The sequence below is a fragment of the Pogona vitticeps genome, chromosome 3 (assembly GCF_051106095.1).
Source record: "Pogona vitticeps strain Pit_001003342236 chromosome 3, PviZW2.1, whole genome shotgun sequence".
Lineage (NCBI taxonomy): Eukaryota > Metazoa > Chordata > Lepidosauria > Squamata > Agamidae > Pogona > Pogona vitticeps.
The window spans coordinates 202,300,764-202,322,944 of record NC_135785.1 but is presented as its reverse complement, the minus strand read 5'-3'; the positions used below and the strand labels follow the sequence as shown (position 1 = coordinate 202,322,944).

The window sequence follows — 22,181 nt, the reverse complement described above, 5'->3', positions numbered from 1 at the left end:
TTTGCCTCAGAACCAGCTTTCCCTATAGATTGCTGCTGTCCTTTCAGCACTACTTGCAACTGTAGCGAGTTAGAGTCTACCCCCCTCTGCTGGGCCTCTCAGCAGGCAGGCTAGATCACTGCTACTACACAGTTTTGCCTCAGCGTTTTCCCGCCAAAACAGGCTGCCTCAGAGCACCCTAATCTAGTCTCCCCAGTTGGCACGTTCTTCCACTAGCGCACCTCCCCCTGAGGTACACCTAGAAGATTACCTACGCGCCTCAGATTGTCCCTGACTAGACCCCCCTTGCTCTGGGCACACGTGCCAAGGCTTTGCTGGACCACTGGACAACTGGACCAGTCGTATCCCACACGCTGGACACCAATCAATGTGACAAACCCAGACCTACTGGGATCTGCCACACGTTAACTAAGCTGCCACCAACCATTCCCTATAAGAAGTCACACAGACCAGGGATGGATTTTTAAACAATAAAAGAATAAGGTTTATTTAAAACAACACACAGGCAAAATAAAATGATCAGGTGAATAAGATATAGTAACGTGGCTTAGTTTCACTCATACATACACACAGTTTGGTTCACACAGAACCCTTAACTTGAAGCACAGACCCTGAACCTATCAGTTCTGGCTAACCAACAGACACCTGAACCTATCAGGTTGGTACTTTGACACACAGTAGTACCCTGTCTGACACACAGACTCCCACACCAGCTTCTTCTTCCCAGCTGCTGCTTCTTCACATCCCAGAGTCTCCTAACTTCTCCACACACGCTTCACATATATATACAGTACAGCCCCTCCTCCTGATGTCCCGCCTTCCACTCCCCATAGGATGGAACTTTCCCTCCAAACCCATGACAGACAGGTAACATCAGTGCTGTATGTAACAGTAGTTAACAAGAAACTTTTCATGTAGTGGATGAGGTCACCCTAAGAAGAGGGTTGTTCCCCCCACTTGCTCTGCCAGGCAGTAATACTTGACTAATCAGATTGATCCAAGGTTTCCTCCAGTGGATGAGACCACCTTGAGTGATTAGTTTACTTCCTGCCTACTTTCATACAGGATATTTTTTAGCTTGCCTTCAACTCATATATTCTTCCTTCTCATTCTTCACTCTACCTTTGTAACAATCATCATATGTACAACAGTACAGGATGGATCTTTTTGATCAGAAAAGGTGTTCTTTGGCAGGAGGGTGTTGCCTGTCTAGTTTCAGGCGGTAATTTACTCCTAGGGTAGATGTCTGTTATTTTCCTTCCTCAGTTTTCTTTATGGCTTTGGTAAGTCATTCTTGTTAGGAAATCCTCCTTTATTACATGAAAGAAGAATGTTGGTACTCATCATGGGATGTTGATTTTATGTTGTGGAAGGAAAGTGTACTTGTCTGATGAGAAAGGAAAAGATCTGCTGCATTTTATACAGGGACATCCACTTTGGTTGTTGCATCCTCTTTCTTGTCTGTTTTATTCTTCTTGTGCCTAATATTCTTGTAACTGTTGGAGATTAGACTGGTTAGTCAAAACCCTAGATCAATCTAACTGGTCAATAATTACTGCATGGTGAAGTGAGTGTTGACAGTCCTCTCATTAGGATGTTTTCCTTTCAGTAAGTACCAGCAATCTTATTTATTACATGAACCTTGACGGACTTAGTTGGTACGTGTGTGGTTCACTGTTGTTACTTATCCGAAAGACTCTCTCAATAAAACTTGTCTCAATAAGAATGTAGTTCCACCTTAAAAACTTGCCACTATGGCTTCTGTAACAGTGCTGTATATGAACAAGTACTTAAGATCCATCTCTGCCTGCTTGCTGGCAACATCACTGATCACCAGTCAGCTAGCAGAATCCTTTTCTGCTACAGAGAAGTGGCCTATCGGTGGAACAACAGTGGCATTATATATCAGTCTGTGAAGCATGTTAACAATTAGTAACAGCTGATCGTTGTAGGTTTTTCAGGTTGTTTGGCCGTGTTCTTGAGGTTTTTCTTCCTAATGTTTTGCCAGTCTCTGTGGCTGGCATCTTCGGAGGACAGGAGTTAGAACTCTATCTGTTTTCTGTCTGTTCTCAAAACACAGACAGAGTTCTAACGTCTGTCCTCTGAAGATGCCGGCCACAGAGATGGGCAAAACAATAGGAAGAAAAACTCCAGAACACGGCCAAACAGCCTGAAAAACCTACAACAACCATTGGATCCTGGCAGTGAAAGCCTTTGAGAATACAATTACTAACAGATTTAGGCATAGTTGATTCAGAACCTATGGAGATCATTGAAGACAGTTGAGGGTGCATACAGTATGATCTACACAGGAGTGAGTTCATGTATAAAACACAGTACAGTAATAAGAAGCAGTACTTTGTAAGAGATAAGCAAAGCAAGGAATTGAACGGAAGTGTTGTGCAACTAAAGAGAGGTTGGTGCATTGATCAGGCCATTGTGCAAGATCTGACACCTGAAGTTGAGTGCATGCTTCATTGGGAAGTGGTGTTGGAGATACCTAGGTGGAACTCAGTTTACACTGAGCTGCTGCATGTCTTTGCATCCTGAAATCTGAGATTACCCTTTACCTCTTCTGGCATATGCTGAGACCTACTTTCGATTTAGACTAATATTCTTAGATGGCTGATGTCACATCTTTCCTTCTCATGTTTCCTTCCTGACTCTGTCTGGAAGAGGACAGAAGAGACTTTTTTTTGCCCAAGAGGTGCAAGGGCAATCCTTGCTCCAAGCATTTTCATTTTAGCTAGAATTGGGATTATTATAGTCTTTACTAATTCAGTGTATTTTTGTAATAAAGAGCAGCTTTCCTATTTTCCTAGAAGAAGTTTTGGTTGTGATTTCTTTCCAGGGGGAGGGCAGCAGGAATGTGTTCTGTTAACCATTCTGTTCTGCAGAGTTTGAAATCACAAATTTATTTAACTTCCTGCTTGCTCTACTAGCATATGCAATAGGCTACAATACAGAATTATTTTCTGGTCTGGGTTGTGCTTTATGCTTAAGAGGAACAGAGTAGATTCTTAGAATATAGTGTAAGGTATCTAGGGCTGGATGTATGCCAAGAGTTCAGGATATAACACAAATGAAGGTTCCAATGAGTTTTTTAAGTACACACACCTCTTGAGACTTCTGAGCACCCAAGCCTGTACTATATGCATGTACTATTTATGTACTATTCAAGTGAGTTTTATTTGTTATCAGATTTTATGTTAAAGGAGACCTGTGTCCTCCAGGGGATAAAGGCAGGGTGTAAATAATAAAAAGGAAACAAGATGAAATCTGTATGAGAAGAGTATTCGATTTTCATCATTCAAATACCAATATTTTATAAGTTTCTTGCACCAAGTTCTTCCTTGGAAATTTAATTATAGGGGGCCAAATTTTACTCATATCTGTCTTTCAGATCTTCAAGGAAAACACACAGAATAAATATAAGTACTGTAGAATGATTTTCCATTCAGAGCAAGATTACATCATACAGTATAATCTTATTGAAGGGATTTGCCTGATTCACCTCAGAATCTCATACATGCCATCTGTAGTTTTGCAGCAGAAAGGGAGAATAATAGTTTGTCCTTTGTTTTTGAAGATGACCATCTCCATCATATTCTCCATTTAAAGAAAAAGAAGGAATGGTTAAAGTTGAGTGGCAGCATGTGGCCACACAGTTGACTAACTAGCCCAATATGAGCCTAGACGACACAGAAAGCCTTGGGGCTAGATCAGCTGACCCAGGGTTTGTTGGGCTGTCAAGCAGTTACATCCGTGTGAAGTTCTGCATCAGAAGGGGAGAATATAAATTTATTTAAATCCCTTTCATATTATTTTTATAGTGTTGGTGAAAGGGCAAGTCACAACCAAGTACTATCGATTGCTGTCAAAGAATGGTGGCTGGGTTTGGATCCAGAGCTATGCCACCATTGTACATAATAGTCGATCATCACGACCTCACTGCATAGTGAGTGTGAATTATGTACTAACGTAAGTCCATGCTTCTTGCCTTCTTTATCATTTTCGTTTTGCTCCCTTGGGGGTCTTATAACTGTAACTTGTTATTTCCATCTTATTTTTCCATTTTGTTGCTTAAACATTGAACATTAAATATATGCTGCTGTTGTTTTTCTTCACAAGTATATCCCTCTTTGGTAAGATCATCACCTTTTCTTTGGTATGCCCCAAGGGGGGAAACATATCTTTGGTATGACCTGTGTAATCTGAAGATCAACTTACTTATGGGTCTCATACTGCTATTTCTGAAGATCTCTGTTGTAGAGACATAACAAAGGACTGAATCCAACATAGTCCCACTTAGAGCAGACCCACTGAAATGAATGGGATGTGTTAATTACAACAAATCTACATACCACTGATTCCAATGGGTCTGCTTTTGGTAGGGCTTGTAATCGTTCTTGTAATCTTGGCAAAAATGCTTCTTAGACATCATCCACCAGAGCTAGCCCAATACATTTGGATGTCCTTGAGAAAAATGGCAAGATGTCTCCATTCCCCGTAGAGAAGTTGAATCTTACTTCAACTAGTGATGGGGATAGTGTGTTTCAGTACTCCTGAGTGGCATAGGGATCTACAGCAAGCAAAGGTCCGCATAGTCAAAGCTGTGGTTTTTCCAGTAGTGATGTGTGGAAGTGAGAGCTGGACCATAAAGAAAGCTGACCGCTGAAGAATTGATGCTTTTGAACTGTGGTGCTGGAGAAGACTCTTGAGAGTCCCCTGGACTGCAAGGAGAACAAACCTAACCATTCTCAAGGAAATCAACCCTGAGTGCTCACTGGAAGGACAGATCCTGAAGCTGAGGCTCCAATACTTTGGCCATCTCATGAGAAGAGAAGACTCCCTGGAAAAGACCCTGATGTTGGGAAAGTGTGAAGGCAAGAGGAGAAGGGGACGACAGAGAATGAGATGGTTGGACAGTGTCATCGAAGCTACCGACATGAATCTGACCAAACTCCGGGCGGCAGTGGAAGACAGAAGGGCCCGGCGTGCTCTGGTCCATGGGGTCACAAAGAGTCGGACATGACTAAATGACTAAACAACAACAAACGCAGCACATGCAACTCTGTTCTTGAACACAGGGGAACACTTGAAGGTAGGCTTTAGGTGGTCTGTTGCAGGTCTGCCTCTCTGCATTATGCAATATAAGGTGCCCGGTTCATTATGCATAATGGGAGAGTTGTTCCTGCCATCTTATTAGATTCAGAATTTTAAGAGCACATCAAAGTAATATGAAGTCAAATGTAAGCTGGGGAACTCTTGAAAATGCAGCATGCCCTATACTGGGCTGTATACAGTATCAGTTCACTGCATACATAGAACATTGGTGATCAATCTAATATTGGGAGCTGAATAAAAGGTTCAGTTCATTCTGAACAATCTTAATTAAATGAGATTGTAAGGTTAGCTTTTTCTGATAATATGCAATATATCAAAGCAACCTGTTCTTCTATTTTGGACATAAAGGTCTCCGTTTTATTATGTGATATGTTTGAGATTTCTAATGCTACATTTATGATGATGAGGCTCATAGCAGAGTAAGAGAAATGACTTTAAGAACCATTCTTTGTTGTAATATTATTGTTGTTTTGCAGCGATATAGAATACAAGGAACTTCCATTGTCACTGGACCAGGTCACCATTTCCAAATCACAGTTTTCATGCAGAAATTCAGTGTCTACCTCACAAGAAGCAAGAAAAGCAACAAAACCTAGAAATAATAAAATGAAGACAAAACTTAGAACAACTCCCTATCCACCGCAGGTAATCCCTTCTTCAGTAGAATATTTCATACTGAGCTACAGTGGCAATGACCTATATGCAGCTGGTATTACATGAACAATCTTTTCAATATCAAATTATACCGCCCTTAGAGCCTAAACATACAAGTTGCTGCATTGGATCTGTTATGTGTTCTGGATCAAGACTAAGATTGTTGCATGAATGCAGTGTCATCATTTCTGCAGTTAGAGAATTGTACTGGTGCAACAGCATTTTGTAGCACAACTTCCTTTGTAACTGTATCTCTTATCAGCAGTTTGCAAATCCTTCACATAGTTTTGCATAGAATCCTAGGGAAAGTAATTTAACTGATTTATGGCCCCACACATATAGCAGGGCACACTCTGGGCCTTGTTTTTCATGCTGGGCAGGATGATGGTGATCTGGGTGTGGAGGAGCTCTCTGTAGTTCCGTTGTCATCGACAGATCACTACTTGGTGAGGTTTAAATTTACTGGAACTCTTAATCTCTGCAGGGGTGGAGGACCTATTAGGATGGTCTGCCCCAGGAGACTGACAGATCCAAGTGGTTTTCTGATGGCTCTTGGGGAGTTTCCTGTTGCCTCGGCAGGTTATCCTGTTGAAGCTGTGGCTGATCTCTGGAATGGGGAAATGGCCAGGGCGCTGGATATAATTGCTCCTAAGCATCCCCTCTGGTTCACCAGGGATCTGGCAGTGATGAAACGAGTGGGATGGAGACTAGAGCAATGATGGCAGAAAACTCAGAGTGAATCTGACCGAACACAGGCTAGAGCCCATTTGAAGACCTATTCAGTGGCAGTGGCTGCAGCAAAGAAAAGGTTCTTTGCTGTTGCCATTGCACCTGCACAAAGTCATCCAGCTGAGTTGTTTCGAGTGGTTAGGGGCTTCGTACATGCCCCACCAAAAGAACAAAATATTGACCACTCCACAAACTGCTGTGAGGAATTTACATGATATTTTGCAGATAAAGTTGCTCGGATCCACTCTGACCTGGATGGTGTAATCGATACAGACCCAGTGGATGTAACTTTGGCCCTGTCCTGTCCTGTTTTAATGGATACTTTTCAGTTGGTGCAGCCTGATGTTGTGGACAGGATTCTTGGAGAGGTGAATGGTACCACATGTGTGCTCGACCCTTGCCCTTCCTGGCTCATAAAAGCAGCCAGAGGAGAAATGGCTGATTGGGTACGAGGAGTGGTAAATGCCTCCTTGCAGCAGGGTAGGACCTCTGCTTGCTTAAAGGAGGCAGTAATAAGACTGCTACTGAAGAAGGCCTCCCTGGATCCCAGTGTATTGGATAACTACCGGCCAGTCTCAAACATCCCATCCCTGGGCAAAGTACTGGAACGTGTGGTGGTTTCTCAGCTCCAGGGATTCTTCGAGGAAGTGGATTATCCAGACCCATCTTCAATCTGGTTTCAGGCCTGGCTATGGGACAGAGATAGCTTTGGTCGGCTTGGTGGATGACCTACACTGGGAACTAGACAGGGGGAGTGTGTCCCTGTTGGTTCTGCTGGACCTCTCAGCGACCATGGTATCCTTCTGGGTCATCTCTCTGGGATGGGACTTGGATGGGACACTGGTTTACAGTGGCTTCAGTCCTTCCTGGAGGGGAGAACTCAGAAGGTGGTGCTGGGTGACGCCTGCTCAACACTCTGGCCATTGGCCTGTGGCATTCCTCAGGATTCTGCTTTGTCACCCATGCTTTTTGACATTTACATGAAACGGTTGGGAGAGGTTGTCTGGAGTTTTGGGGTTCGGTGTCACCAGTATGTGGATGATACCCAACTCTATCTCTCCTTTCCACCTAATTCCTGGGAAGCTATCTTGACTCTAAACCAGTGCAGTAAGGGGCTGGATGAGGGCAAACAAATGAAACTTAATCCAGACAAGACAGAGGTGCCCCTGGTTAGTCAGAAGGCAGATGAGGGAATAGGGATACTACCAGGTCCACAGCTTGGGTGTACTCCTGGATTTATCCCTAAGCTTGGATGCCCAGGTCTCGGCGGTGACCAGGAGTGCATTTGCACAGCTCAAGCTGGTGCACCAGCTGCACCCGTTTCTTGAGATGTTGGATTTGGCTATAGTGACACATGCCTTAGTTACATCCCATTTGGTTTACTGTAACGCTCTCTGTGTGGGGCTGCCTTTGAAGATTTGGAAACCAGTTGGTGTAAAACTCGCTGGCTACCAGTCTGTTTATGGGCCCAATTCAAAGTGCTGCTCATTACCTATAAAACCCTATACAGCTTGGGTCCAAGCTACCTGAAGGACTGTATCTGCCTACACGTGCCTTCTCAGCGATGAAGATCAGCAGAGGAGGTCCTCCTCTTGATCCTATTGCTAGCACAAGCACAGCTGATGGGGACACAGGAGAGGGCCTTCTCTGTGTCAGCTCCTAGGCTATGGAACATTCTCCCTCGGGAGATCAGGATGTTCCCTTCCCTATTATCCTTCCAAAAATAGCTAAACACCCATCTCTTCAGGCAGGTCTTTAACAATTACAACTGAATCCCTGAACCCCATTTCAGCAAATAATTTAAATCTTTCCATGTTTTAATGTTTTGATCTTTTGATTTAATTTTAAATGATATATTGATTAATTTACCTTTTAATATTTAACTTTTTGTGTTTTTTAAGTGTGTGAATTTTAATATTGTGAGCTGCTTTGGGTCCCTTGTTGGGGGAAATGTGTAATAATAATAATAATAATAATAATAATAATAATAATAATAATAATAATAATAATAATAATAATAATAATAATAATAATAATAATAATAAACACATGAAGAAATTTATATGTATACACACATAGACTAGGGCCATGGTCCCTGCCATTTTTTGTTGTTGTTGTTGTTGTTGTTGTTGTTGTTGTTAACCAATGGCCTGCTTCTCTCTGCATAGGTAATTCAGCTGACTTTATAATATACAGTATGCACATTAAACTGGAGTAGTGAGGGAGACCCTAGATTGATAGGGTGTGTTCAGATAAAAAGGTAAAGGTTCCCCTTGACAATTTTTGTCCAGTCGTGTTCGACTCTAGGGGGCGGTGCTCATCCTCGTTTCCAAGCCATAGAGCCAGCGTTTTGTCCAAAGACAATCTTACGTGGTCACATGGCCAGTGCGACTTAGACTCGGAACGCTGTTACCTTCCCACCGAGGTGGTCCCTATTTATCTACTCGCATTTGCATGCTTTCGAACCGGCTAGGTTGGCGGGAGCTGGGACAAGTGACGGGCGCTCACTTCGTCACGTGGATTCGATCTTACGACTGCTTGGTCTTCTGACCCTGCAGCACAGGCTTCTGCGGTTTAGCCCGCAGTGCCAGCACATCCCTTGTGTGTTCAGATATTTCTTCCTTATCTTAGGCATTTTCCTTAATTGTATTTGAGTGCCCAAGGATGCCCATAATTTTAGTGACAAGAATTCTCAAAACAGTTCTCTAAATTTGTTATCTTCACCGGATTTGGGTCACAGGAATCTGTTCTTCTTTTAATAGTAGCAGAAGCCAGTTTTGTACAAGAGATAGGGCACTTTTATGCCAGTTATTAAGTAACTTTCTCATTGTTCTAAGCAATACTCAAAAGTATTTTTTTAAGGCAATGAAAACCTATTTTTAAAGAGCAAGCAAATATTTTAACAAGTTTTCTTCTGAATGATTTGACGTCTATTGGTGGAATCTCTTTGGTTACACCATCACCAGAAGAAATTTGGTTTTCTGGACCTGTTTATTAGGGTCTTAGTGGTGACACCCCAATCCCTTGGGGATTAACCTTAGTGCCAACATGGTCAGGTTTTAGCACCAGGTGAGAACAACTATTTTTTTGCCAGATCTTTTGACCAACAGTTCGGTTTCTATGACAGGGAAAGATAGCTGAAGTGCAATCTGTATTGGATTTGACATTGGCCAATGGTTGTCCATTTTTACTGGCATTTTAATAATGAAATGTTTATGGTGAATATCTTAGATTTCTTTACAGTGAAGGCTGTGATATTTCAAATTCCAGAAATAAGGAAAGATGAATAACTAGGAAGGCAAAATCAGCTAAAAAAAGGGGTGCCGCCAGCATGAGTACACACACACACACACACACACACACACACACACACACAGAGAGAGAGAGACACACACACACACACACACACACACACAGACACACACACACACATTTAGGAATGAAGCTGACAGAATCAGTGTTGTCTCCTTTGGCTTTGATGTACTTAACCCCATCTATTACTTCCTGCTGCTCTGCCAGTTCCTTATTTAAATTAGTACTTTTAAAATCTGTATCATAAATCAGAAGCAAATTGAGCTTTCTAGAATGAATACTTGGCTGTAGCATTTCCCTTTGGAATACCAGTTAATTTCTCATTAAACAGAGACCGAAATCAAAGGGTTTATTTCAGCTGGACCCTGCTGTTTCCATGAGAATCAATAGCATTCTATACTTCCTGCAGCAGCCCCCTGTATACCCTAAAAAACTGCTAGGAAGGGATAGGAAAGCCTCTCAAGTAAGTTTACTGGCAGCGTGTCAGGCTGAAACGGAATGAAGAGAGGAAAAAAAAACTTAATTCCACTGGCCTTGGACACCAAGTATACTTTTGGATCTTGGCCAACATGTTTTAGATTAGATGTGCAACACGTATATTCTGGCTAAAGATAAAATGTAAACTGAGTTGCAGTTTTGAACATTGAGTCTACAGGAATACATAAGGAGTAAAAACAACAGACCCCTTAGTCTCTGAGTTGTTCTTGACCCCTCACATGTTCTTACATCTTCAGTGTCTGTTAATGATCACCTCCAGAATGTATTACCAATACCAGCACTAAGCTGGATGGTTGACAGTGTCTCTGATCATGTGCAGAGCACCTCCACAACCATTGAAAAACCACAAAGTAAGGAACATAGCTTCTAGAGCAAATGGCAGTGTCCCCAAAAGGTCTGAGCTTCAGTTCCTTTCTTTAGAAACTGAGCACTGCCAACTCCTCTCAGTTTATATGAACTGGTAGAACTGTAGTTCAAGGTGGCAGAGTACTTGGCTGCAGTGCACTCTGTTATTCTGACAGATTTCAGAGTCAGCTATTAAACACTTTTCTTTCTTTTTATTTGCTTTTTCAGCAATACAGCTCCTTCCAGACAGACAAACTGGAATGTGGCCATGTTGGAAGCTGGAGATCCAACTCGACAGCAAATTCTACCACCATCCAAGAACAAGCCTTCCATTCAGAAAACAGCGAACTTTTATATACCCCGTCATACAGCTTACCTTTCCCTTACCATTATGGACACTTTCCTGTAGACCCTCATGTATTCAGTAGCAAAAAACAAATGCTGCCTTCTAAACTTGGGCAGTCTCAAGGAACACCTTGCGAAGTAGCTCGATTTTTCTTAAGTACACTGCAGACAAATGGAGAGTGCCAGTGGCACTATGCCAATTCTCTTGTACCAGGCAGCCAATCACCATCTAAAAGTCCTTCTGATCAGCCAGCCAGCAGTGTACGCCATAATCTCTTACAAGGCTATGAAGGTGTGTATTACATGTACAAATATGAAGCTGTATAGTACTCAGGAGAAACATTTGAATTTTAAGTCTTTTTGTAATGCTGTAATTGAGTTAATTTTCCAAACTGGGGGAAGGTGTGCTGATAATCAGATGTGACCAGTGCTTAAGGAATTCAGTTTCCTAATTATGGTCTGTCTGTAATGGATAGTATGGCCCAGTAGTTCAGTCTCTGTGTGCTTTATCAGGGTAGATAGTTGAACTACAGGATCCTATGAATATTAATACACTATCAGAATCTTACAAAGAACAAAGGCATGAACACTGTGCACAACTTTAGATCACAATAATAATGTATTTGGGATATCTGTTTTGGATTTCTGCCACAAATTGAAAAACACAAGACCAATCAAATGCAAGGATTTTTCTTATTTTGGCCAAAATCCTGTAGCATAAATTATGCCCATGAAGAACAATGGTGTCATCACCAGGGGGACTGCAGGGAAGAAAATAGTTTCTCATTCAATTTGGGGCTTGCACAATGCACCTGCAACTGGCCCACAATCAGTCTCATTGCAGTCAAGTGAGGCAAGTCCCAAGATGCATGGAGGACCTGTTTAATTACCAGCAATCTCCCCCTGCTGGTGACATCTCTGTTAGGTTTTGGATTCTGGCCAAAACAAGAAAAGCCCTTGCATTTCATGAGTCTTGTCTCAGTTTATTGATGGCATGTACACAGAGCCATTTTATATTTTGTAAGAATCCCAACAGATTTAAAAATCAAACTGCCTGACAAACAGTTGACTAATTAAATTTTTTCAGGAATTTTTAGACATTACAGTGGACCCTCGACTTACAGACGGCTCGACTTACAGACTTTTCGAGTTACAGACTTCTCTGGCTGCAAAATTTAGGTTCGACTTGCAGCCAGAGAATCGACCTACAGACCAGAAAAAAACAAAAATGGAACAAAAATGGAACAAAAACAGCCAGTTACGGGATTAATCGGTTTTCAATGATTGTAGGTCAATGGAGACTCGACCTACAGACTTTTCGACCTGCAGCCACCGTTCCAATACGGATTAATTCCGTAAGTAGAGGGTCCACTGTACTTTAAAATTAATTTGGTGTGAAGCAGGAGTGGAGGATTTCCCTTCGCTTTCCACTTAATTGCATTTGGAACGTGGCAATTCACAAATCTGTATGGCGGTTGAACACCATCAGATACCACTCATAAAAAGCATGAAAAAAGTATGCACCCTATGAAGCCTTTAGTGATTTGTATGCAGATGTAAGTGAATCTATTTTAATGCATTTTTATTTGCTTGCAGACGTAAGTGACAGCTTCTATTTTTTACTTATTGAGTATTTATTTCTTCTCCTTAAGTGCCACTGCCAGCTAGAAGATACAGCCAGGAAGAAGGAACCTCGGACAGCTTTGCAAGCTGCGCCACTCTGACACCAAATAGACATAAAGAAGAGATCTATGATTCCAGCATTATAAAACATAACAAAATGGAAAGCAGAATATATCCCGCACACCATCATTTCATTAAAGAAGAAAATAAACTAATTTTCAACAGAGATATACAAGAAAAAATTAACATTGGTGAAAAGCCTTTTTCAAATTCCTTTTTGTCAAAATCAGAAGGTTTCCAAACTAAATCTATTGGACAATTAAGTCACCTTCTCCCTGTTTCAACTGTGTATGAACAGACAAGAAGAATCTGTATGAAAGAGCCTAAGTATGAACACATTGCCCTTCATTCTACAAATCTAGGTGAGCTGGAAATAGATGACAGAATGACAGTCAAACTTGACCATAACCCTGAAAGTGATCACACAGTAGATATGAGGCATCCTGGGCAAGTTCCATTTGTGCTTCTGAACTATCACCGGGTTTTAGCCAAACATGGCACATTTCAAACCTCTTCATGTGCTGCCACAGGACATGTAGCAGAAAATTATGGGTATGGTTCTGAAGAAGTAAACATGTTTTACAAAAACCAAAGTTCCTCATCAGCCTCTTCCCCTGAGACTCACAAGGAGCCAGCACTTCCCCATTATATTGGAACTTCTGTAATAATCACCAATGGAAGGTGACAGTAACAGAAATCTGTGTTTTAACTAAAGAAATAAAGCAAACAAATGGTTTCCAAAAAGCATGAGTACATGGTTGCACATGGCGCACATGGTTTAAGGTCAGGTTAGACACATAAGTGCATGCATTCTTGGTAAACCATGTGAACCTAATATTATGGTCTGGAAGTCATGCATTTAACTTGAGTGCTTCATTGCTACCAATTAATCTCTGCAGCTGAGTCTGCCAGTAAGAAGCCATGCAATCGATCGTATTTGTGTTATTTTTCTAGTGTACAACTTAAATTATAGGAATTCATATACTGATAAAAAGATTGGCTTTTTTCCTTAAACAATATATTTCCATAATTCTAATATCTGGATATAATGAGTATTTGAATACAGTATTTGATCATAAGAAAAATGAATAGTCTGGCAAGAGACAGTAATTCTCACAACTATTTGGGTACTCTGTTAAAATGACTTGAAGTGTATTACCATATGAACATGAGCTTTGTTTTTAAATCCTTGAAACCAAACTATTAATAGTAATTCCTCCTCCTGAAATGTATTACCAAGGCAGTCAGCGATTGGCAACAGCATCACTACTATGCATCTTCAAACAATTAAAATTGATTAGCCCAGTAAACTAGGAAGTATCTGCTAAAGAGCTGGTGGCTTCTCACAATGACAAGACTCCTTTAAATACATTTATTCAAAATTAATAGAAAAGGGATTTCCCCCTTTCAAGTACATCACCAAGACAAAAGACTGTATCCAAACCTCTTAGACAGTCAAGAAAGTACAGTATGGGAGATGTGTTCTCAGTTTGTTGTACTGGTAAGATCTGAATGAATCTTTTTTCAATTTCAGTTGTTACTATTTTCTAGTTAAGAGATTTATGTTTTAGCCCCTGACGTTGAAGCACTGTTATGATAAAAGATACAATAAAATGCATTTATCAAAAGCACTAATGATTAGATGAGAACTCTCAGGCACTTTTTAAATTTCAGCAAGCACACAGTGGCTAGAAGGTAGTAGTAAGTCACAACTAGAGTAGGCCCATTGAATCAGTGGGGCTTTGGCAAGTTAGCTCCTCCATTGGTCCAATAGGCAAACTCTAGTTGTGACTTACTATTGGATTTCTGCCATTATATTGATGTTTTTTTCCTGTCAGGTTGAGTTTGGCAGGTAAGATACCCCAATATCTGCAAAGATGTATTGCTACAGTATTGCTACTGCTCTAATCCATATCTCTGTGGGTGCTGAGGTACACATGTAAGTTCCACATGTGCAGCTGATTGTAATATTGAAGGGGAAATACTTGTATACATGAAATGCATGTGGATGCCTAAGGACTCTTTTGCAGGGAAAGCTAATGGGGGCTTGTTCTTCTGCCATAACATTTCTTAACTCTTGACAGAAGGCTGCCTCACATGTAAAGATATATATATACTGCCATTAAAAATGGGATTGTTGGAGTCAGATGTATAATTTCAATTTATTCTCACCAGCAACTTCTCACTGTTGTTTCAATTGCTGAAACTTTCCCAGCAAAGTGAAGTACCATTAAAGGTATGGAGGAAATCCTGTACTCGACAGCCGACAGCCATTCTGCCATAAACTTGCATATATTCAGAACCAATTTTAAGGTTGTTTCCTTGAGAAATCCTGTCTAATGTACCTTTCTTGTGCAATATAGAAAATAATGTCATTGATTGCACCTTTTCAATTGTCAAATAACTTGAAATGTAATAATAAGCATTTTCTTAATTAAACAATTTTCTGAATTTTCTGCAATAGAAGGCATTCCCTTTTCTATTGTCCTAACAGTTATTATATGGAAACAAGCTTGTTTTGTTGTGTTCAGTATTATCCTGTTAAAAGTACAGGAATGTATTGCCAAAGTCATGTGCATAATAAACCAAATGGAGCTAAACAGTGCCTTGAGTTGAATCCAGAATGTCCCAAAGTGTAATACAGGCTTCTCTGGAGGCACAAAATTACTAAGAAAGGGGAAGTGCCTGGTTACCAATTAACAGCCCACACAACACCAATTGTGCTGCAAGGTACCATACTATGCTTTGTTGCACTTTTTGTGTGTATGCTGAAATGTTCCGTGGCTTTGTTCCTTCCATTTTGCATGATCTTACTTCAAAGTGAGAACAAAGTGAGGTACTTCACAGCAAGATTCATTGGTTTTGGCTACATTTGGAAAAACCTACAGTATCTCATAAGTTAGGAAGGCTCTTTTACACAGGCTTTGCACATGTAGACTTGACTCTAAATGGTAGTCCCTAGAACAGTAGACTCATTGAAATGATGGGATTTCCTTCAGTGTTGAGTCACCATTCAACAAATGGATTTTTAGATCTTTGTTTTGGGGCTGTACTCATATACAGTGGTGCCTCGCAAGAAGAACTTAATTCGTTCCGCGGTTAATGTTGTCTTGCGAAGAATTCATCTTGCGAAATGCGTTTTCCCATAGGAATGCATTGAAATCTAATTAATGGGCAAAAAAAGTTAGAACAAAGTCAAATTTTGTTTACAAAGGGTTTATTAAGTGCTCTTTAAAGCCATACATATTGTGCAGATGATTTTAAAAATTCAGTCAAAAACTTTTAACTTTTTAAACATCATAGAAAAACATTTAAAATCAGCAAACATGAGGCAGTAACAAAAAATGGAAAATACTCTTCTTGTGAAGCACAGCCATAGGAACATTTGTCTTGCGAGTCATCAACCCCATTGCCAAAACCATTTGTCTTGCTAGTTTTTTATCCTGTGAAGCATTTGTCTTGCAAGACACCACTGTTTTTAATATTTACCACCATAGAGAAAGGGGCAGTAAAAATCAAGCATAACGCTGGTATCACATCTGGATGTTTACTACAAAAAGCAGACCTATGTTGGCTGTTTGCCACTGCTGTAGTGTCTTCTATATGTACATATTACAAAAGGGAGTCACAATACCCTAGGACATAGACTCCAAGTGGCACATGTGGACAACCCTAAATTCAGTTGACCTCTAACAGACAAAACCTGTTTAATATTAATATCAGCAGGCCAGGAATTAGGCTCAAAATTACCAGTTCAGTGTGGTGTCACCTGCAATATTTTGAGAACTTGACTTCCTGAATCTTTGCAAAGCCATTCAGATTTTTAAAAAACCAACCCTCCCTTGAAAGGTGTCTTAAAAACACTAGACCCTATTCTATAAGTTTAGTCAAGTTCATGGAAGTGAACAATGCTCATAAGAAAAAGACTACTTCCCAGAATATCATGCAAACCTCTGAGAATCACAGCTTGAAGATCTGAAACTCTGAATCTGCTTGCAGTATCAGAGTAATATGTTTGTGTGTTTCTATACCAAAATCACAATTGTATCATCCTCTGCCGATGCATTGTGTTAGGAACACGTTCAGTTCATTCAGACAATTTAAATTTGTTAGAAATCATTTTCAATATTTATGTATTGTACTTAATCTTGATAAAAGACAACATATTTTCATAATGCAAGAAATTATTTTCAAAACTCTAGCATCGGAAGGAAAATACTGTGATTTTTTATTTTCAGCAGCTAGTATTATTGAAGACAGCAATAACACCCTTAAATTAAGCATGAAGGGATCATTTAATTTTTTGTAACTGAATCCTATCACAAATTATTTGAATGTGTTATCACAAGCAGGCTTGTCTGCAGTGTGCCAGACCATTGCCCACTCTGAGTTCATTTAGGTGACACTCTAGTATATTTATGCCAAGATCCATATATTCATTTCATTGAAATAAAAATGTGTCTACTTATCAGATTCTGGCAATTACCTGCATCATAAAAAGAAATCTGATAGACAACCATTATGGTAAGCAATAGATTTTCTTCATTCTCTATGTACTCTCACTCTTTGAAAAAAAAATTGAGGAAATTGCACGTTAATTCTTTTAAGGAAACTGTCCAGTTGTGTTTAACCACTATTTAACTGTTGATCAAGGTAAGTTATTTTTAATGATCTGTGTTTCTTCTGCATAGTTTACAACATAGGAGATATGACCTGGCAAAATGTAAATTAAGAAATGAATATCCTATTGTATGTGCCCTCAAACTGCCTCCAATTCCACAGTGAGCCTATGAATGAGAGATCTCCAAAATGTCCTGTTGAAGAGATCTCTGAAAGACCTGCTCAGCTCTTGTAAACCCAAGCCTGTGGTTTCCTTCAGGGAGTAAAACCATCTTGTATTTTGTCTTCCTATTTCCCTGCTGCCTTCAACCTTTCCAAACATTATTGCCTTTTCCTGAGAATTTTGCCTTCTCATGATGTGCCCAAAGTATGCCAGAAACAGTTTCGTCTGGGAGTTGAATCATGGCAACTGGACTTCTTTTTTATTAGGTTGAAAAGTTTCACTACTCGTCCAAGTAGCTTCTTCAGTCTGAGGAGAGTTGGTAGGAGACCCCTGATATATCCTGCATTTTGGTTTCACTTCCCCCTGGTCTGAATACGCTGGTTAGATGGACAAAGGACGGGGGGGAAGGAGTGAAAATCCCACTTCTGCAGTCCTTCTCCACACATTCGTAACAGTGGTCTTTCTGATGGGTATGGTCCTGATCTTTCTGGGGATGGATGAAAGGGCAGCAAGATAAATAGGAGACAGATTGTAATTAAGGCCACCAACCCTATTGAGCGAGGGATTTTCTGTATGGACATGTATGGCCTCCATGAGCCCTCTCTAAACCACCTGCCTTCTCAGTCCAAAATGAGTACATCTTGGTCATCAAATGAATGTCCTTTGCCCTTCAAATGAAGGAACACTGCTGACTGTGGTGCTGCGCCATTGCCCCTCCTGTGCTGAGCCATTCGCTTGTTTGGTGGCTGTTTGGTTTCTCCAATGTAGCGCTCCGAACACTCCTTTTTGCATTGGACTGCATATACTATATTGCTCCTGTTTTATTTTGGTGTCCGGTCTTTTGGGTGGATGAGTCTGTGCCTTTGTGTGTTTGCAGATTTGAAGTACACAGGTATGTGGTGTCTATAGACACACCCACCATGTAAAGAATAACCAGGTTCTTCTGTCGGGTCTGGGTTTTGGACTGTTCCATTGTCTTGCTGAATTGGGACATTGTCTTGTTAAAGGCCCACTTTGGATATCCACAGGCCTTATGGGTTGTCTTCAGATGTCTTCCTTCTTCTTGGCTTCTGTGGAGGTGGGGATGTTTCTTGCTCTGTGGTTTAGCATCCTGATGACCCCTAGTTTGTGTTGCAATGGGTGATGAGAGTCGAACCACAGGTATTGATCAGTGTGTGTAGGTTTTCTGTAGATTTCTACTCCTAAGCTGCCGTAGGATCCTATGATGACTGCACAGTCCAGGAAAGCCAGCTGATTGTCTTTGGTGTCTTCCCTGGTGAACTTGATATTTGGGTCCACTGCATTTATATGGTCTGTGGAGGCCTGTACCTCCTGATTCTTGATTTTCACTCAGGTGTCGTCCACATAACTGAACCAATGGGTTGAGTTGTCCCCTGGCAGGTGTTTAGTGCTCCCCCCCCCCATTTCTTCCATGTATAAGTTGGCAACCAAGGGTGACACTTGGGAACTCATGGCACAGCCATGTTTATGTCTGTAAAAGTCATCTCTGTAGGTGAAGTAAGTGATGTTCAGACACAGGTCCATAAGCAGGCATATCTGGTACAGGTTGAGATTCATTCTAGTGGAGAGGGTGTTGTCTTCTTTCAGGCTCATTTTCATAGTTGTTAGGGCATTGGGGGTGGGAATGCTGGTGAAGAGGGATGTGACATCAAAGGATACCATGGTTTTGTCAGTACTGTATTTAGTTTCAGTTCTCTGACCTTTGATGCAAACTCCTCTGAGTTGTGAATGTGGTGTTCTGAGAGTCCAAACAATGGCATTAAGATGGTGGCTGGGTATTAGTAATATTCTATGTTACTGAATTCATGCTGCCGCTGCTGCTGGGTCTGAGGAGGACTCCTTCGTTGTGTCTCTTGGGAAGTCCATAAAGGTGGTGGTGGGCTCTCCAGGATACAACCGGTGGTAGGTCACCCGGTGTGGTTCTTTTCCAAGTGTTTCAAGTATTCTATTACTTTCCTCTTGTAAATGTTGGTGGGGTCCCTCTGCAGTTTCTCGTATGTGTGTTCCAAAAGTGAGTTTATTTTTCTATAGTAATTCATAGTGTTGAGGACGACAGTGAATCTTCATTTGTCCACAGACAGTATGGTGATGGTCTCATCCCTGCTGAGGGATATCAGAGCACTTCTTTCCTGTCTGGTGAGATTAGATGAAGGAGCTATCAAGGGTCTCTACCAACTGTCCTCTGACTGAAGAAGCTACTTGGATGAGTAGTGAAACATTTCAACTAATATGAAAGAAGTCCAGTTGCCATGACTCATCTTCCAGATAACCTTCCCTGGATGACTGTGAATCTTCACAGAAATCAGTTTCACCATTTTTGCCTCTAGAAATAGTTCTTGTTCTTGTTCTCCAGTGACACATCCTTAAACTTGGTGATCTTTTCTAGTTCTTTCATTGTTGCCCTTCCAAGTCTCAGTATTTTGCTGATTTCTTGGTCACAGTCTCCATTTAGATTGATGATTGAACTAAGATATATAAAACCCCTTTTTCAATTTCTTAATTGTCAACATTAAAGTCATGCACTTTTTCTGTAGTCATGATTTTTGTCTTGATATTCAACTGCAGTCTAGCTGGGACACTTTCTTTTTTCACTTTCACTTATCATTGCTGTTGTCTGCCTGTAAGACGGTGTCATCTCCATATCTTAAATTATTGACGTTCCTCCACCAATTTTCATTCCTTCTACATCTCAATCTAGTCTGGCTTTCTTTATGATATGTTCTGCATACAGATTGAAAAGATAAGGGGATAAACTGTATAACTCTTTGCATACCTTTGCCTATAGGAAACCATTCTGTCTCTCCATATTCTGTCTTAATGATAACTTCTTGCCCACTATAAAGGTCACACATCAGGACAATCAAGTGCTGAGGCACACTCATTTCTTTCAGAACAATCTTCTCATGAACTACACAGTCAAAGATTTGCTGCAATCTAGAAAGCGCAGGCTGATCTTCTGAAATTTTTTGGTGCGTTCCAGTAGCCAGCAGATATCTGCAATCTGATCTTAAGTGTCTCTTCCTTTTTGGAATCCAGTTTGAATATACGTCAATCCCCACTTCATACAAGGTAAAATACTCTGTTACAGCACATTGCTCATCACTTTGCTTGCATGGGAAATTAAAGCAGTGGTCCTATAGTTACTGCACTCTTTGGCATCTCTTTTCTTGGGCATTGGAATGTATATTGAATTTTACCAGTCTGTGGATCATATTTTGTTTCCCATATTTGTTGTCATATTCTTATTACCATTTTAACAGATTTTGTCTCTGTGGTTTGAAATAATTCTATCAGCATTTCATCTACATTGGTGATTTATTTCTTCCCAGTGCTTTCAGAGCACTTTTCACTTCACTTTCCTAGAACTGCAGGTTCTTCATCATATGATTCCTCTTCAAAACAGCCTATCACCTTTTCATCGGTCTTGTATAGGTCTTCAATATACTGAATAGGTATAATAAATAGGTGTTTATTTTCTTCTGGTCAGATAGTGTGTTTCCCTGTTGGTTATTCAGCACTCCTAATCTAGGCTTACATTTTCCCTTGATTTATTGGATTTTATGGAAGTGATCCCTTGTTTTTCCCCTTTTGTTGTTCTCCTGTTTTTCCCCCAGTGCTTATTGCAATAGTTCTCTTTTCTCTATACAACACTCATTAAAACACTGCATTCAACTTCTGCCACCTTTTACTTTTGCTTCTGGCTTTTTCTTTGCAATGTTAAGTGCTTTTTTCCATCATCCATCTAAGTTTTTCTTTTATTTTTACTGCAAGAGTTGTATTTTGGCATTCTTCTCTAATAACATATCTGGTTTTAACTCCATTACATATAGTGTTTCCATATATTAATGTACCATGTTCTTCCTGAATTAAGAATACCAAGCAAAAATGAAAATTCAAATAATTGATAACATGGAATCTATCAACATCAACATTTGTAAACTAGTACACCCGGTTAAATCCAGAATTAAAAAGGAAGTACAAAGTTGAATGCTTCATTTCTTTCTGCTTTGTCATTTACTAAACTCCTCTATCAACAATTAAGTACCTGTCATTGAATGCTGCCGTTCTCTCTCTCTCTCTCTCTCTCTCTCTCTCTCTCTCATACACACACACACACACACACACACAAAACTAACTAACTTGGCAAGAAATTAATTGAAAAATAGACTAGAAAAGTATATGTTTTTGTTTCTATAATACTGAAAGAATCTCACACTGTAGTAGGCTGTTTTATACATTTCTCTGCCCTATGACCTACATCAGTTAAAAAGTTCATCCTTGTGTCAGCAAACTTGTTAATAATTTTACAATGCCTATAGCACAAATCCTATGCATGTTTACTTGGAAGTAGGTAGCTGTGTTAGTCTGTGCAAGCACATCAGGCGAAATCCAAAGGAGAAAAAAACAAAGAAGACAAAACCATGTGATGCATTAAAGACAATTATATTTTAATGTGAGCTTTTCAGGATATGTCCACTTTGTCACAAATATGGAAACAGAATGAAATGCTGAATGGAGTATCAGTTTCATAATAAATATTGATTGGCTCTTGTGAGTTATTGGTCCCATAAATGAGATCAAAAACCACGAAACAGGAAAATCCAGGCTTCCTTCACTCCCGATTTAAGTTAACTGCTTGAGTCAACACAGTTCCCGGGACATGAACTCTTGGCAAACCTGCATT

The 22,181-nt window shown here is 40.3% G+C and overlaps 1 protein-coding gene across 2 annotated transcripts in view; it reads left to right on the top strand.

Moving 5' to 3' along the window:
* Positions 1 to 21,628, top strand: part of SIM2 (SIM bHLH transcription factor 2) — a 70,416-nt gene extending 48,788 nt beyond the window's left edge. The window contains exons 8-11 of one of the 2 annotated variants that reach the window (XM_020789312.3): positions 3,834 to 3,981; positions 5,604 to 5,772; positions 10,894 to 11,302; positions 12,663 to 21,628. In XM_020789312.3, coding sequence (XP_020644971.2) covers positions 3,834 to 3,981; positions 5,604 to 5,772; positions 10,894 to 11,302; positions 12,663 to 13,378 — 1,442 coding nt within the window. In that variant the 3' untranslated portion in view covers positions 13,379 to 21,628. The remainder of the gene's footprint in view (positions 1 to 3,833; positions 3,982 to 5,603; positions 5,773 to 10,893; positions 11,303 to 12,662) is intronic. The other variant, XM_072994123.2, reaches the window with a different exon arrangement.
* Positions 21,629 to 22,181: the final 553 nt, after the last annotated feature.